This window comes from Anas platyrhynchos, chromosome 10 (genome assembly GCF_047663525.1).
Source record: "Anas platyrhynchos isolate ZD024472 breed Pekin duck chromosome 10, IASCAAS_PekinDuck_T2T, whole genome shotgun sequence".
Taxonomy (NCBI): domain Eukaryota; kingdom Metazoa; phylum Chordata; class Aves; order Anseriformes; family Anatidae; genus Anas; species Anas platyrhynchos.
This window is the reverse complement of record NC_092596.1, coordinates 9,360,606-9,373,495: the sequence shown is the minus strand read 5'-3', so window position 1 is coordinate 9,373,495 and position 12,890 is coordinate 9,360,606. Positions and strand designations below refer to the sequence as shown.

General features: G+C 45.1%; 1 protein-coding gene across 13 annotated transcripts in view; it reads right to left on the bottom strand.

Annotated features, from left to right (window-relative positions):
- Positions 1–12,890, bottom strand: part of KIAA1210 (KIAA1210 ortholog) — a 69,587-nt gene that overhangs the window by 44,551 nt on the left and 12,146 nt on the right. For 2 of the 13 annotated variants that reach the window (XM_072042880.1, XM_072042882.1), the window contains exon 1: positions 7,529–7,748. The exons of 8 other annotated variants lie outside the window; for them this stretch is intronic. In XM_072042880.1, the coding sequence (XP_071898981.1) occupies positions 7,529–7,590 (62 nt within the window). In that variant the 5' untranslated portion in view covers positions 7,591–7,748. Of the gene's footprint in view, positions 1–2,894; positions 3,037–7,528; positions 7,749–8,250; positions 8,364–12,890 lie in introns of those variants that run through there. 3 more of the 13 variants (XM_072042878.1, XM_027465265.3, XM_038184154.2) reach the window with 3 other exon arrangements.

Below are 12,890 nucleotides of genomic sequence, written 5' to 3'. Positions count from 1 at the left end.
AAATAACAAATTAAGCTGTCTGAATATTGCAGGGAAAATGAGGCTGAAACAATAGCTATCTGAATGCCAGAACTGAAACGTGGGACTTGAAGCTATGTCTGAAGCTTTTTTATTTATTTATTTTTCCAAAACTGTCCCTTATCACTCACTCTGTGAGATAAAGAACAGCCTACAGAGGGGAAAAAGTAAAAAAAAAAAAAAAAAAATCTCTAGGTAGATCAAACTCCCCAGAACCCATTGCTTCCAAGATATGTTAATAAAGACATTTAATGCCTAGGAATTTAAAGTACACTAACAAAGAAACAAACAAACAGCAAAAAAACTAGTGACTAACAGAAATTTCCAGGGCTGACTGTGTCACAAATGTTCACTCCAAGGATCAAACTCTTACAAACAGCCAGCCATCTTTTGGCTATACAAGAGAGCAAATAAAATGCAGGCTTTGTGGTCTCAGAGGCTGCCTTTGGCAGGAAGGTCAGGAAATCTCTTCATGTGAAGTCCCCAGACTTAGCCAGGGCAACATCTACTGGCTGTACACACGCGAAAATAAAAACAAGGCCAGTTCCCTCCTATGTTGAAACAAACTGCATCTGGCTGGCTAAACCCCGTGAGCTCCCACGGTTTCTGGAATTCAGATCCCATTTTGGCTGCTGATCTTAGCCAGAGCCAAAGGAAGGCCTGGGGCAGCTTCCACGCTTGCAAAAGGAGCTTTTCTGGAGCTCTGTGGGGAGTCTGAGGGTCTCCCTGCGTTTGATTTCACTGAAGTCTTCTCCTGTCCCTGCTCTTTCCTCCTGGCAGCTCTCCCTGCAGCCCAAGTCAGGCACCTTCCGAGGCACGCTGTCCTGAAGGACAGGAGAATTGTGAGAGCCAAGGGAGGTCATGCATGTGCTTCAAGCAGTCCCTGAGCCACGTGTGTCCCCAGGCTATCTACTGGCTTTTCTCTTTCATACGAGCAGCCACTACAAAGGGATCCCACTTCTCCAAGGCTGCAGCCACAAACACCCCTTCACAACAAGACCAGCTGAGCCAGCGCTGGCTTGCACCAATGGAGCATCAACTGCATTTGGCCGTTTTGAAGGAGGTGGTGGCATCAGGGAGAAAAGGGGACAAAACGGAAGAAAATCCCAGGAGGGGGACACCAAGGGCCACAAAAAGGGTACTGACAAGAGGATGTCATGGAAAAAAAAAAACAGGCATGGAGAGACATTCTGTAAGGTCTTAACAGGCCAAGCTCTACAAGGAAGGAAGCAATGAAGAGATTTGCATTTTTTGAAGCAACACAATGAACTTTCGACTTCTGGAATATTCTTTTCTCTAAACTGAGAGGATGGAAAATAATTTGCTAGAGTGAATCAGCAAACAATTGCTCCGCACCTCTGTCAGGTCTGTATTCCCCCCATCCACACAGACAGTTTGATGACTACATCCGTACATCTACAGAGCAATTCTGAGCTCGAGTGTATAAATACATCCCGCTCGCATCTGAAATACCGTGTGGATCAGAACTGTGTTGTTAGATGAGTGATTCTGTGCCTGGCAAAAGCACACGGTTACATATTTCTTAGAATGAATAAGCATAAATGAATCCATCATGAATAAAAGTCAAACATTTAGTTCGCTAATTAGCACCAGATCCTTGAAACTCTGAGGCCAAAAGAAACAACCACCACAAAAATGTGAAGCCGGAATGCCGCTTTAGCTCTGGCTGCATGGTTGGAAAGCAGAATCAGGCTGCTTTGTCTGCCCAAAGTCACCCTGCTCCGACTGGAAGTGCTACAGTCCCCTCCAACCATGTCACAGATATTAAGGTGCTACGGCACGGTGACAGGATACACAAGACCACAGAGTACCCTGGTACCTGAAGGCCTGTACGAATGCAGCAGCACACACTGGTGTAACGACAGAGTTAAACGATGAGTAAGGACATAAGGATGTGTGTGGCCCAGGTCTCAGCGTCTTCGTGTACATCGTGTCGGAAACATTGAGCTGTTAGCACAACCCTGACTGCTACACGCCTGATGAGCAGTGACAGCTCAGCATCTGCATGCAGAATCAGGCAGGATATTAAGTGACTGGCTTTAATTTGTTTAAACAATGACTCCCACAATGGAGCCTCAGAGGGCCACCTGCTACCTCAACACAAATAACTATTACTGATATAACAACATATGGAAAAAAAAGAAGTCTGCAGTTCATATTTGCTGTATTCAAAATATTTCTGAAAACTCCTTGATGCATAACAGTACCAACCTTGAAACGACAGTGGATTTAGCTCAGAAATACAAGCTTTGATGACTGTAGTGTTGAGCGTCTGGTAAGAATCAATGCACGTTGTGCTCAGCTGTTTTCTTACAGCAGCAGCCCTTAGGAGAGCAAAAGTAAAAATTCAGCCTTGGAATTACCTTGGGTTTCTGCCTGTCTCCCCACAGGCAGCCTCATCTTGGAGTTTCCCAGGTTTGCTGGTAATCAGCTCTAGCTGTGCTACGCTAGCTCAGGTAGGTTATCTGTTGGAAGCACAACTTGGAGCTAGTACATTTTTGTCTTAAGTATCCATAGCCAGATTTCAGCTTAGAAAGCCATTTCCAGGCCTTCATATCACAGCTATTAAGCTTTCCAGACCTCTGTACATGGAGGAAATGGTAAATTCATCTCTCCATTTGGCTGAAAGGGTACAAAGCTAGATGCTCTGAGCAGCAGAAGACTCGTAAGGAGAGAACACAAGGAAAATCATGACAAGATGTTTTCAAGGCTCAATCTGGCAAGATAAGATGGACAAAAAACTGGCAGGCAAATGGTGCAGAAGAGTGAAGATCACATTCAGCAGATTGTCCCAAGCCAAGAAGCTTCTGCTGTGCTGTAAAATAAGTAGGACGGGCAGCATTAGGGGCACTCACCCATCAGACACTCAGTACTTTGGTGGTAGGGAAAGGGCTGTTGTGCTGAAACCCAACGGACACGGCTGCCTGGAATTCCTCTGCCTACAGCCAGCAAACGCACCGCATCGCAGTGGCTGCTAAAGCAAACACCATCCAGAGAAAAGTGTGAAGAGGAGGAGGAGGACTGGGAGAGGTGGGGTGACTCACTGGCCGTATTAAGCCACAACTGAACTTCTCACACAGAGATGAGTCAAATGGAATGAATCAACAAGCAGAAATAGTTGAGCTTTCTGTTAATAATACAGCACCATTGTACCAACTGTGCACAACCGCCTGCAGTGCCATGGCTCTGCCACCTCCTGACTGCTTTTGCTCACCCTCTCTATTATTCTTGTGTAAGAAAACAGGGCTTCAATCTGTGTGCATTTAATAGCAGGCGTGACACTGAACAAGCCCTGTCAGCTGAAGACAAAACACTCCCAAATGTCCAAACGCCCTCTACATTGCTGTGTACAGGAGCAAGCTCTCAGGCTGCCTCCTGGAAGATTCCCAAGGGATCGTAATGCCTGGGGAGTCCTTTCTGCTCAGCACCCCTTCTCTGACTTGGCCCTGGCTGGGAGAGCTCCCCACTTTCCAAAAAGCACTTCCCTTCTGCTCAATGCTTTGCCTCCTGTACTCTCCATAAGCCGTTTCTTGAAACCTGGTATTGCCACCTCTGTCTGCATCCAGGGATTCTCTCTGCACTGGTGAACTTACTTTGCTGGGCAGGAGCCACCTTTCATAACCAGAAAAAAAAAAGAAAGAAAAAAAAAAGAAAAAATACAACAAACCATTGAAAAACTGTTAACGAGTGATTCTTGCCCTCATCGGGAAATAGCATTAATATAACAATATAACACTAAAGCAGGTAACCACATGCATTTCAGGATCCCAATGTGATCCTGGGAAGTGTTTCACCTCCCCAGGATTCACTAGCTGCTCACAGACCTCCAGAGCATCACAGGACCAGCTCTTGTAGGAGGCTGCTGCCACTGGGCACCACGGCTCCCAGGCAGCAGCACTGGGGAAGCTGCGTGGCCTCCTGATGGCTGACAGCCTGGCCGAGCCCAGGCACACGTGGGGATGCCACCATGGATGGGAACAGCCTCGGTGCCTCGCTGTGAGCCCCGTGCCCAAGCACATGTCAAAGAGCCGAGCATCATGGACAGTCCCCGCTGTAACCCTAATGCACCGATGTGGTTCCAAAAAGCGAGAGACGCCGCGGGAGGCGAATGAGCTGCTGACGGAGAAGAGCAGCTCGTAATGGCCTGGAAGTGCCCCGCTCCCCGCAGTGCCAAGTCGCTACTTCAGCAGCACTTGGTGGAGCTTTAAACCGTTTCCAATTCACTTGCTGGTGTCCGAGCCCCAGGAGCAGCTGCTCGCTGCCGATGGGGAACCAAAGGCTCCAAGGAGCCTACACAGAAATAACAGCTGTAGAAGCGCACTCTGCACCCTCCACTGTCCTCTGTGAGCCTCTCCAAACAGGCAGGCTTAGGGCAAGGGAGCTGGAGGGAAGGGTGCAGGGAACAGAGACCTCAGCTTAGCTGTCTATCAGTCAGGTAGGCAGCGGTGTAATGGCTTTGCAAGAATCCCCACAAACTCCAAAATCTCTTCCTGACACTCAATCTGAACAGGCAACAAACACAGACAGCAACAAAGCAACAGCACCTAATCCAGATAACAAATTTTGCTTGACATTCCTAACATCATTTTACATTTGTAACTTCCATCTCAAAGTAAAAATACATTGAAAACGATCCCGATGCATCCCCTGACCAACTGCTTTACCCAAATGCTGAACTTGTTTGCAGCACAGGAGCGCACATCAGCTTTTTTTTTTTTTTTTTTTTGACAATTCTGGGCTACAAGAAAGAAATGAAATATGCCACTGGAAGTACAGAGGTTGGCATAGCAGAAGATATTCAAACCGAAATAAGTCCATAATTCTGGGATTGCTTGTGAAAGGCACCATGAAATCTTGAGTGACCACACTAACTCCAGACCAGTTAAACACATTTCCTTGTAGTCTGTTACTGAAACCAGCTCTGAGCTGGCACACAAAGCCTTCAGCCAAATACTTTATATAGCTTCTAACACACTATATTTGTCTTTGGAAATTGGCAGTTTGCATTGACCATCACTGAACCTTACTATTCAAGCAACCACATTTTCAGCTTATAACTACATATTTGGCTAGTTTCAAAAGCTGAAAGACAGATATTAACAGATTCTTCTGCAGGCTTTAGAAAACTGCATCACATCTGCCCAGAGCTGACGGATTGTTCTGATACCGGGCTGGGACCAAGCACAATGAAACAAGGATGGGCTACAAGAGCCACAAACTTACTGGAAGAACAATTTAAGATTAACTAGCATCTGCAACCCAAATAAAAAAAAAAATACGAAAGCAATCTCCAACTTTTATTTCAGTGGATTAAGACTGGTGCTGTGCTGAGGAATTATCTGCATGAGTTTTTTTTGGTTTGTATAAATGATGTGAGATCTCATAAGGGAGCACTCACGAAGCACAGGGGCAGAACTCACTGCAGAAAGCTCAGACTCAGACAGAAGTGATGGCAGCGTGCAAAGGCAGAGCCTTCACTAGGAAAATGTGGGGCTGCAAAGGCAAATGGGACAGCAGCACAGGAGAGAGCTCCCCCAAGCAGCTTTTAAAACAGCCCAGGCACTTCAGCTGGACGCAGCAACGCAAAGCCCTGGCAGGACCCCTTGCCAGTGGCAGTAGCAAGTTTTAAGGCCTGTGCAGAGCTCTGCTGCTTTGGCTAAACCGCTGCTTGTGCCCAAGCCAGTTGTTTAAAACATCCAAGTCATTTCATTCACAAAGCAAACTAACTCCTACAGGTCGAACAACTGTGTGAGGATTTGGGGAAGCCATTCCTGTAACACATCTAACACTGCCCAGAAAGACAAATGCTTTGTGTCAAACTCCCCAAAAAATTCATCCAAAATTCATCTCAGGCTCCAAACATCTCTGGTGCTGCAATTAATGTCTTAGGCTCATTTTAACTGCCAATAATCACATCCAAAGCAGCATATAAAATTTGTAAAGACTGTGAAGTATTTATAGTCACACTAATCCACTTGGGAACACATCACAAGGCTGAGACAACAGGATGAGGAACGCAATCTGCATATATACCCAGCATGGAGATCTAACTGAAGAGCACCCAGAAAGAAGAATTTGTTGAAAAAACAAAGCTGTTCTTTAGAAATCAGGTGCATTTCCACCTGAAAAGAAGTGATCATATGTCATACGAAAGAAGTGTCAGCTGCTCATACTTTATAGCCTCTCTCAGCCTTCCAAGTTTATCTTAATTGCATTAGATACTGGAGAATCTGGAGGAAAAACAACATAAATCAAACAACGTAGATTGATTTTGTTGTCAGTTCAAGTGCCGATCCCTCTGCCTTCATCAGGACTAATTCTCAGTCCTTTTGTCCGTTGTGATTGCATCCTCCCTCTTACCTAAGGCAGACTTACTTTCCAAATATTTAGATTCCTCTCATAGACACCGTTACAAGTTTCAAAGGAGGAGAAGGGGGATGGAATATGGGATGGAAATTCTAACTGAAATCCAGTAGGAATTGAGTGCCTTCAAAAATACTTATTTCTACCAGAGTAACGTGAGACACTGTTGATATGAAGAATCCAACAGTTAGAAGAGGGAAAAAGAGAAAGACGGAATTGTCAGCTTCACTATTGAACTGGCACTTTTTTTCCCTGCTAACCAAGATTTCATCCGTACTTTTTGCTGTCATCATTCATATCTTAAGCCTCAAAATACAATTTTGTTTGCTTTTCTCTGTGAATTTGCACTTTCTGTAATCCCACACTGTATGCAAGAATAGAGCCCTCTACAGTCCACTGATGCAAATTGTCACCAAAAACCACTGCTCGTTTTTTTGCAGCAGAAATTTTTTTTCCATTCCTTAGCAGAGAGAATATCCAAGGAAAAACAAAAGCTGTCTTGACAGTGGTTTAAAGCACAAATACTAACATGCATTGCCCCATCCTCTTCTCCCTTTATAGCTCTCCCACAGAACATGATAGTGAAGCAATCAAAAATATTTACTTTAAATAAAATCAAATCTCTCAATGAGGAGCAATTACAGAGTACACCTCAGGTTGCTTATACAAAAAACTGAGCATATCGAGTTCTCAGAGAGCATTTAATGCCAGATTTCTAGCTGAACATTTTTAAAAGCCAACCTGCATTTCTGTATTTCTCATTATTTGTTCAACATACACAATGTAGCTAATCAATAAAGAAGAGGACGTTTTTCCTTTTGCTATAATGAGACAGTAAAAGGTTCTTAATTTCCTTTTCAGTATTTTGTGTTTGCCACTGGACATACATATATATATATATACACACATATCTGTGAAGGAAAAAAAGCATGACCGATTTTCATCATTTGTTAGTTCAGTTCGAGTTGAATTTTTGCACTTTATACTCCGAATGGCACATCAGTTGCAAGGCACGAGCACCGTGTGCAGTGCTGCTGCTGAAATACAGGAGGGAGGAATTCCCAAGCACCCACTGGAGTCAGCTCGCTGTGGAAAGGTGGAGGGGAGGGCTCAGCATGGCACTTACTTTTTACTTTTCAGGCAACTGTAGAATCCAGCCATGGTCCTTCCCTGGAGGCGTGCGTGCATTTAATTCATCCTTGTGCCGGCACAAGGACTCTGCAGCTTCGTCTCCTGCTCACCAAATGCCCCCCCCTGCACACAAGGAAGGCAGCATGCCGATGCAATTACTAGCCAGATAAAGTTCCTGATCTGAGGCCCTCAGACTCTGCTGAACTGGGTCCAAGGAGGGCTGTGCCTGCTCCATAAATGGTTATGAATTGTTAACTCCCCCTTTTCCTGCCTCCTTCCAGCTCGTGGTAAGCACAGCATCCTAAGTGTAAAATACCACATGGCATTTGATTCTGTCTCCCCGCGGGACTAATGAGAGGCTTGGTTGTAATTAGGAGGCGAAGAAGCCCCGAGGACATTGTATCATTGCTGTTATTTTTTAAACAGAGGCTACAGAAAGCATTGCAACGTCTCTGAAATAACCACTCAAAACCGCCGGCATTCTCCAGCACACAAGGGGTGTGCAGGACCTTCCAGAACAGGCATTATCCCATCTCACTGTAAATCACGACCTATTCTAACATGCTACTCTGCACATTAACAGAAGAAAAACCTAAGTCCATGCAATATTGCAAGGTCGGGAGAGAAGCTCTGGAGTTTCAAGTAGCCAGGACACCCCTGTTAGAAAAATACTGCCCTGTGATGCCACGTGGTGATACATGTAACGTTGGTACTCACTGCTACAACTCAGAAGGTCCTCACTGGGCAGCAAAGGAGGAAAACAGCCATGGTTTAATGCTGGGAACACAGTCCTGGGATATCCAAGCCCCAGGACAGCATAGCTGCACCCGTTTCTGGCATCACACCACATTCAGCTCATGTGGCAATCCCCAGGCAGACAGTGGCCCCGATGAGGTGCAAGCAGAGGTGAGGCACCGCACATCGCGCTGCCCGCAGCAGCCAGGGTGCACCAGTCAGCACCAGTAGTGGTGTCAGCTCCTGGAGCCGCACTGCCTGGAAGGATCTCTGCTCTTGATTTAAAAAAAACACACACACGTGTGCTTGAATGTAGTTAGTTCATAACTCTCATTGCTACAGAAGATTTATGCTGAGTGCTATAAAAGATCAGTAGAAAACCGCATTTATTCTCGGCTAGTAGATAATATTTGAATAGTTGGGTCTGGCAAGCCAGTAAGGAATATTTTACAAGTACTTTGACATCAGGTCCTTTTGCAAATTGAGTAGCAAGAACAGATCTACAGTGGATTAGTTCTTCTAGAATATTATGAAAAACATTTTAAAACATTTCCCTTAGAAGTTTGAGGACTGCACCTCTGGCACAGAGTCCCAGAACTGCCTCTGCTACAGCAGTTTTCTAATGGTGCAAAACTTCGCCATCTTTGAATGGACATCTCCATTTCTTTATTAACACCTGCTATGTAAAGGAAAGCTGTGACACAAATAATAATTGACATCAAGTGCGAGGGCCATCACAAGCAGAAACCAATCATATTCTAGTCTAGCTTTGCACTTAGCAGAAAAGAGAAACCTACAAGCAGCCAACTTCAATGCCATCCACAGAAGAACTAGGAATCAAACCTGACCTCAAGATGTGCCTTCTCTTTGGAAAAGACACAAAACCACAGTTGAAGTTTTATCCAGGTGAGTTTTACTGTCAGCCTGAATTACAATGGCTCCACACTGAACTCCTCATCCTGAGAGGCAGAGGCTAGCTGGATTGTGTCAATCTCCACTCATCAGAGGAAGTCCAAAGGAAAAAAGTCAAAACCAAGACTGGTTCTAGGGTAACAACCACGAGAACGGAATTCCCAGAGACCCCTGGGGAAGCATTCTCACTGGCTTGGTGTACAAAACCTTGGATGGAGGACTGCATCTGAAATCTGCCTGCCACTTAGTTCAGAAAACGCTGCCAAAAGAAACTTTAATAGCAAGAAATGAAGGAAACCTCATTGGAAATTCAAGTTTGTATTTAAAAGCAAGAAAGATCAAGTAGCTTTCTAGTGGGAAGGCCCAATCCTAAAGCCAGTGGAAGGATGTAATCCTGATGGCTTCGGAAGAATTTCATCCTTTTAACTGGTGTAGAATAAGGCCCTCAAGCTTCAAAAGATTCTATTTTTTGCTAACATGAAGCAGATTCCCTGCCTCCTAACCACCTGAGATGGTTTGCGTTCAGAATGTTTTCTTTCATTATTCTTTTGTCTTTCATGTATTTGGTTTTGTCTTGAAGTTACTTGAACATGCAAATCCTCAGCTGTTGGTTTTCATTTAGGTCAAATGTAGTCCTGTTCCCAGGAACTGGCAGTTTCACCACACACATTTAGAAAGATCCTTACTTTCCAAGAAGCACTGGTAAACAGTCATTAAAAATAATTACTCCACCTCGGGATTTAATCCTTTTTGATTCTCTATCTCCATATCAGTCTCCAAGCCACTTCATGGTAGCATTTCTCTGATTTTTCATCGCTAGCCCAGCTCCAAATAGCCCCACACCGAGTTTTCTGGGGATAGATCCGAGCTCTTAGATGTCGATAAACATCATGGCCCCAAGTCCAGAGGTAAATCAGTGCAAGTAAGCAGTTATGCGATGCTGATACAGGCCTTACAGCCAAACAGGAGCTGAACTGCCATTAGCTCCCTGCTTGTTAAGTGCTAAACGAGTGGGCTGCTCTACTGCCAGTTAATTAATTAAAGCTGTTTTCAGCGTGGAAACTAGATGAACACCAAATAACCACAGTATACAGACCTTGGCAAAGCAACGATGGCTCTTTAAAGATAGGAAAGAGAGCAAGTTCAGACATCTGGATGCTGAATCTGATCTGGATTTCCTCTAAAGTTTGTGGCTTGGCTTGACTGAAATGGGCCACTCTGGGCCCACTTTGACTTGAAAATTATGGCCTGTACCCCTTGACTTCTTCACACTCACTGTCATTGCTCTCCCTCCACAGCCCAATATCCTCACCACTCTCTGTTACCACTGTACTTCCAAATCTGCCTCACTTTGTCTTCCAAGTCTGCAGGCAGAGCAAGAGGCCCAGGTGGCAAGTTGCCTGTCCTCGGGGTACCAGCAGGGATGGAAAGGCAGCGGCAGAGCTCCCAGCGCCTGTCAAACTTTCTGGGCTTGTTAGTTCCTCCAGAGGCAAGTCTGAGCAAGGCCCCGCAACCCGATCACTGGGAAACGCTTGCACTAAAATACAGCTCATAAAATCAGCGAGTTACTTGTTTCACGGGCACTTTCACCTGGGCCACTGCAGGAGAGACCTCTTCACAGCAGGTAACCAACAGCAACGAGTAATCCAACAGGGGAAACTCAAACTGAGCTGAAGGCACTGGCCTGTTGCCACAGACACTTCCTACACACATACACGGGGTACACACCCGACAGTAAAGGTGTCAGGAGCTACACACACCACCAGCGATTCAAAATATGTTTCATGTCCATCAGATCTACTGCTTTACTTGCTGCCTCTTGCAGCCAGATCTCCAAAGGCTGACCATGTCCTCGCTTCCCAGCTCTCTGGCAGCAAACACTTCGCACTTCTCAAATGCCCACTCGAAGCTGGCCTGAGTGGAATGAGGACTTGTGTGCAGTGCAAAGCAGCAGGGATGGCCCAGACGTCATGCAGCTGTGAAAATACACAATTCACAAACTGTTTAAACATGGCTGTCAGATAATTGTGGTTTTTTAGCCTATTTTCAGAGAAAGAAGTTTCCTGTGGATTTTTCACCACACAAATGGAATGGAAATCCTACCCGAAACTGATAGGCCATAACATTGCAAATTTCCAGTACATTTTGGGGTCTCTGAATTGACGTCCTCCATCACAAGGCACACTTCGGTTTCCTGGAGTCCCCACAAAAACTCCAGGCCATGGAGCTCTGCACACAGTGCATGAGCCTTTTGCAGCCCTGCCCTTGCAAACTGTGCAGCAGTTCTTGAGCTGGGGCGAGGCATTTGCTGGGAGGAGAGGGGATGGGGCTGGATAAACTTCAGCAGCCCGTTTTGCCTCTTGCCACCATTCCCTGCTACAGCCAGCCCAAGCACCACATGCCCTCCTGCATCCCTCCATGCAGCTGGAGCCGTGCAGCTGCAAAGTGCCTCCCCTCCTTCCAGGGCAGGGCTGCGAGCTCTCAAAAAAATGATTTTTCAGTTTATTTGTTTAACTCTGAATAAGCAAGCCAGTCAGTGTCTGGACACCAAATGAGGCATTTGGGACAAATCCAGCAAAATCCAAGACTAGTTTCCAGTTCTCGTGCCGTTACCATTAAGCAATGAAGGCTAGGTTCATTGAGAACTTTCAGACTAAATGTTATGCTGCACTTGATCATGCCTAAGTATTTCTAAAGCTGTGCCGTTCCAGCTGACCTGCATGTAGAGCATTCCTTCCATTATAACCTGTAATAAATCCTGCACAGAAATCAAACCATAATATTGAAAGCCACTTCATACCGCAATTCTCTTTGCATTTGGCACATGGATTGTTTAACTGTGTGCTAACATAAATGTGACTATCAGGGAACACCTTCCTGAAGCAGAAACAGATTTAGCTTTCTTACAAGTCAGATTCCTGGGCTGGCAAATGGGCCTGGGTTGGGGAGTTTCAGTGAAAACCCTTCAGTAATAAAGAAACAACTGAATATGCATTACTGTAAAAGCTGCACTATCAGAGCTGTAAACAAACCGGGCTGGAATCAAACACAGCATGCTGCAGAAAACAAAGAAATGGAGATAAGAGGATTTCTGCTTCTGAGTTTATACATCCATCTGTGATTAATATTAGGCTTTGACCCCCATTTTCCTCCTATCTCTGAAAGTAGAGTATAGCCAGGGGCCTCTAACTGTGCCCTGTATCAGCTTTTTATTCATGCGTGTGAGCCTGAAGAATTGGCCATGATACTTGCTCTGGAGTCTAATTACTGTATGTTGATCTAATTATGTCTGGTTTTACACTCGGTGTGCAATGCCTGGGATTTGGGGGATTTTTGTTGTCGTTGCTTTTGTTCCCTGCTAGATGTCTTTCTGCAATCTCCTTCAATAAGACGAACATTTCAAAGGAAGCAGCAATACATACAATCTCTTTGATTCTAGCATTTGCTAATTCCGAGTATGAATGGTTTCTAATGGCTTACCACTAGCATGTTATCTTTACCTCTGAGGAAGGATTGAAGATAAACTTCAGTATGGTGTACCCAGTGCACTACTGATTTCTGAAATATGGCAAAAAAAGATACCAGTATGCTAAATCTGTCTTCTCTAGTCTGTGCCTCCTTTGTGTCCTCACAACCACAAGCTCTTCCTGGATTATCTGGAGATGAAGGTCAGACCATGGGTCATTCCAAAGGTGATTTCCCCTAGATTT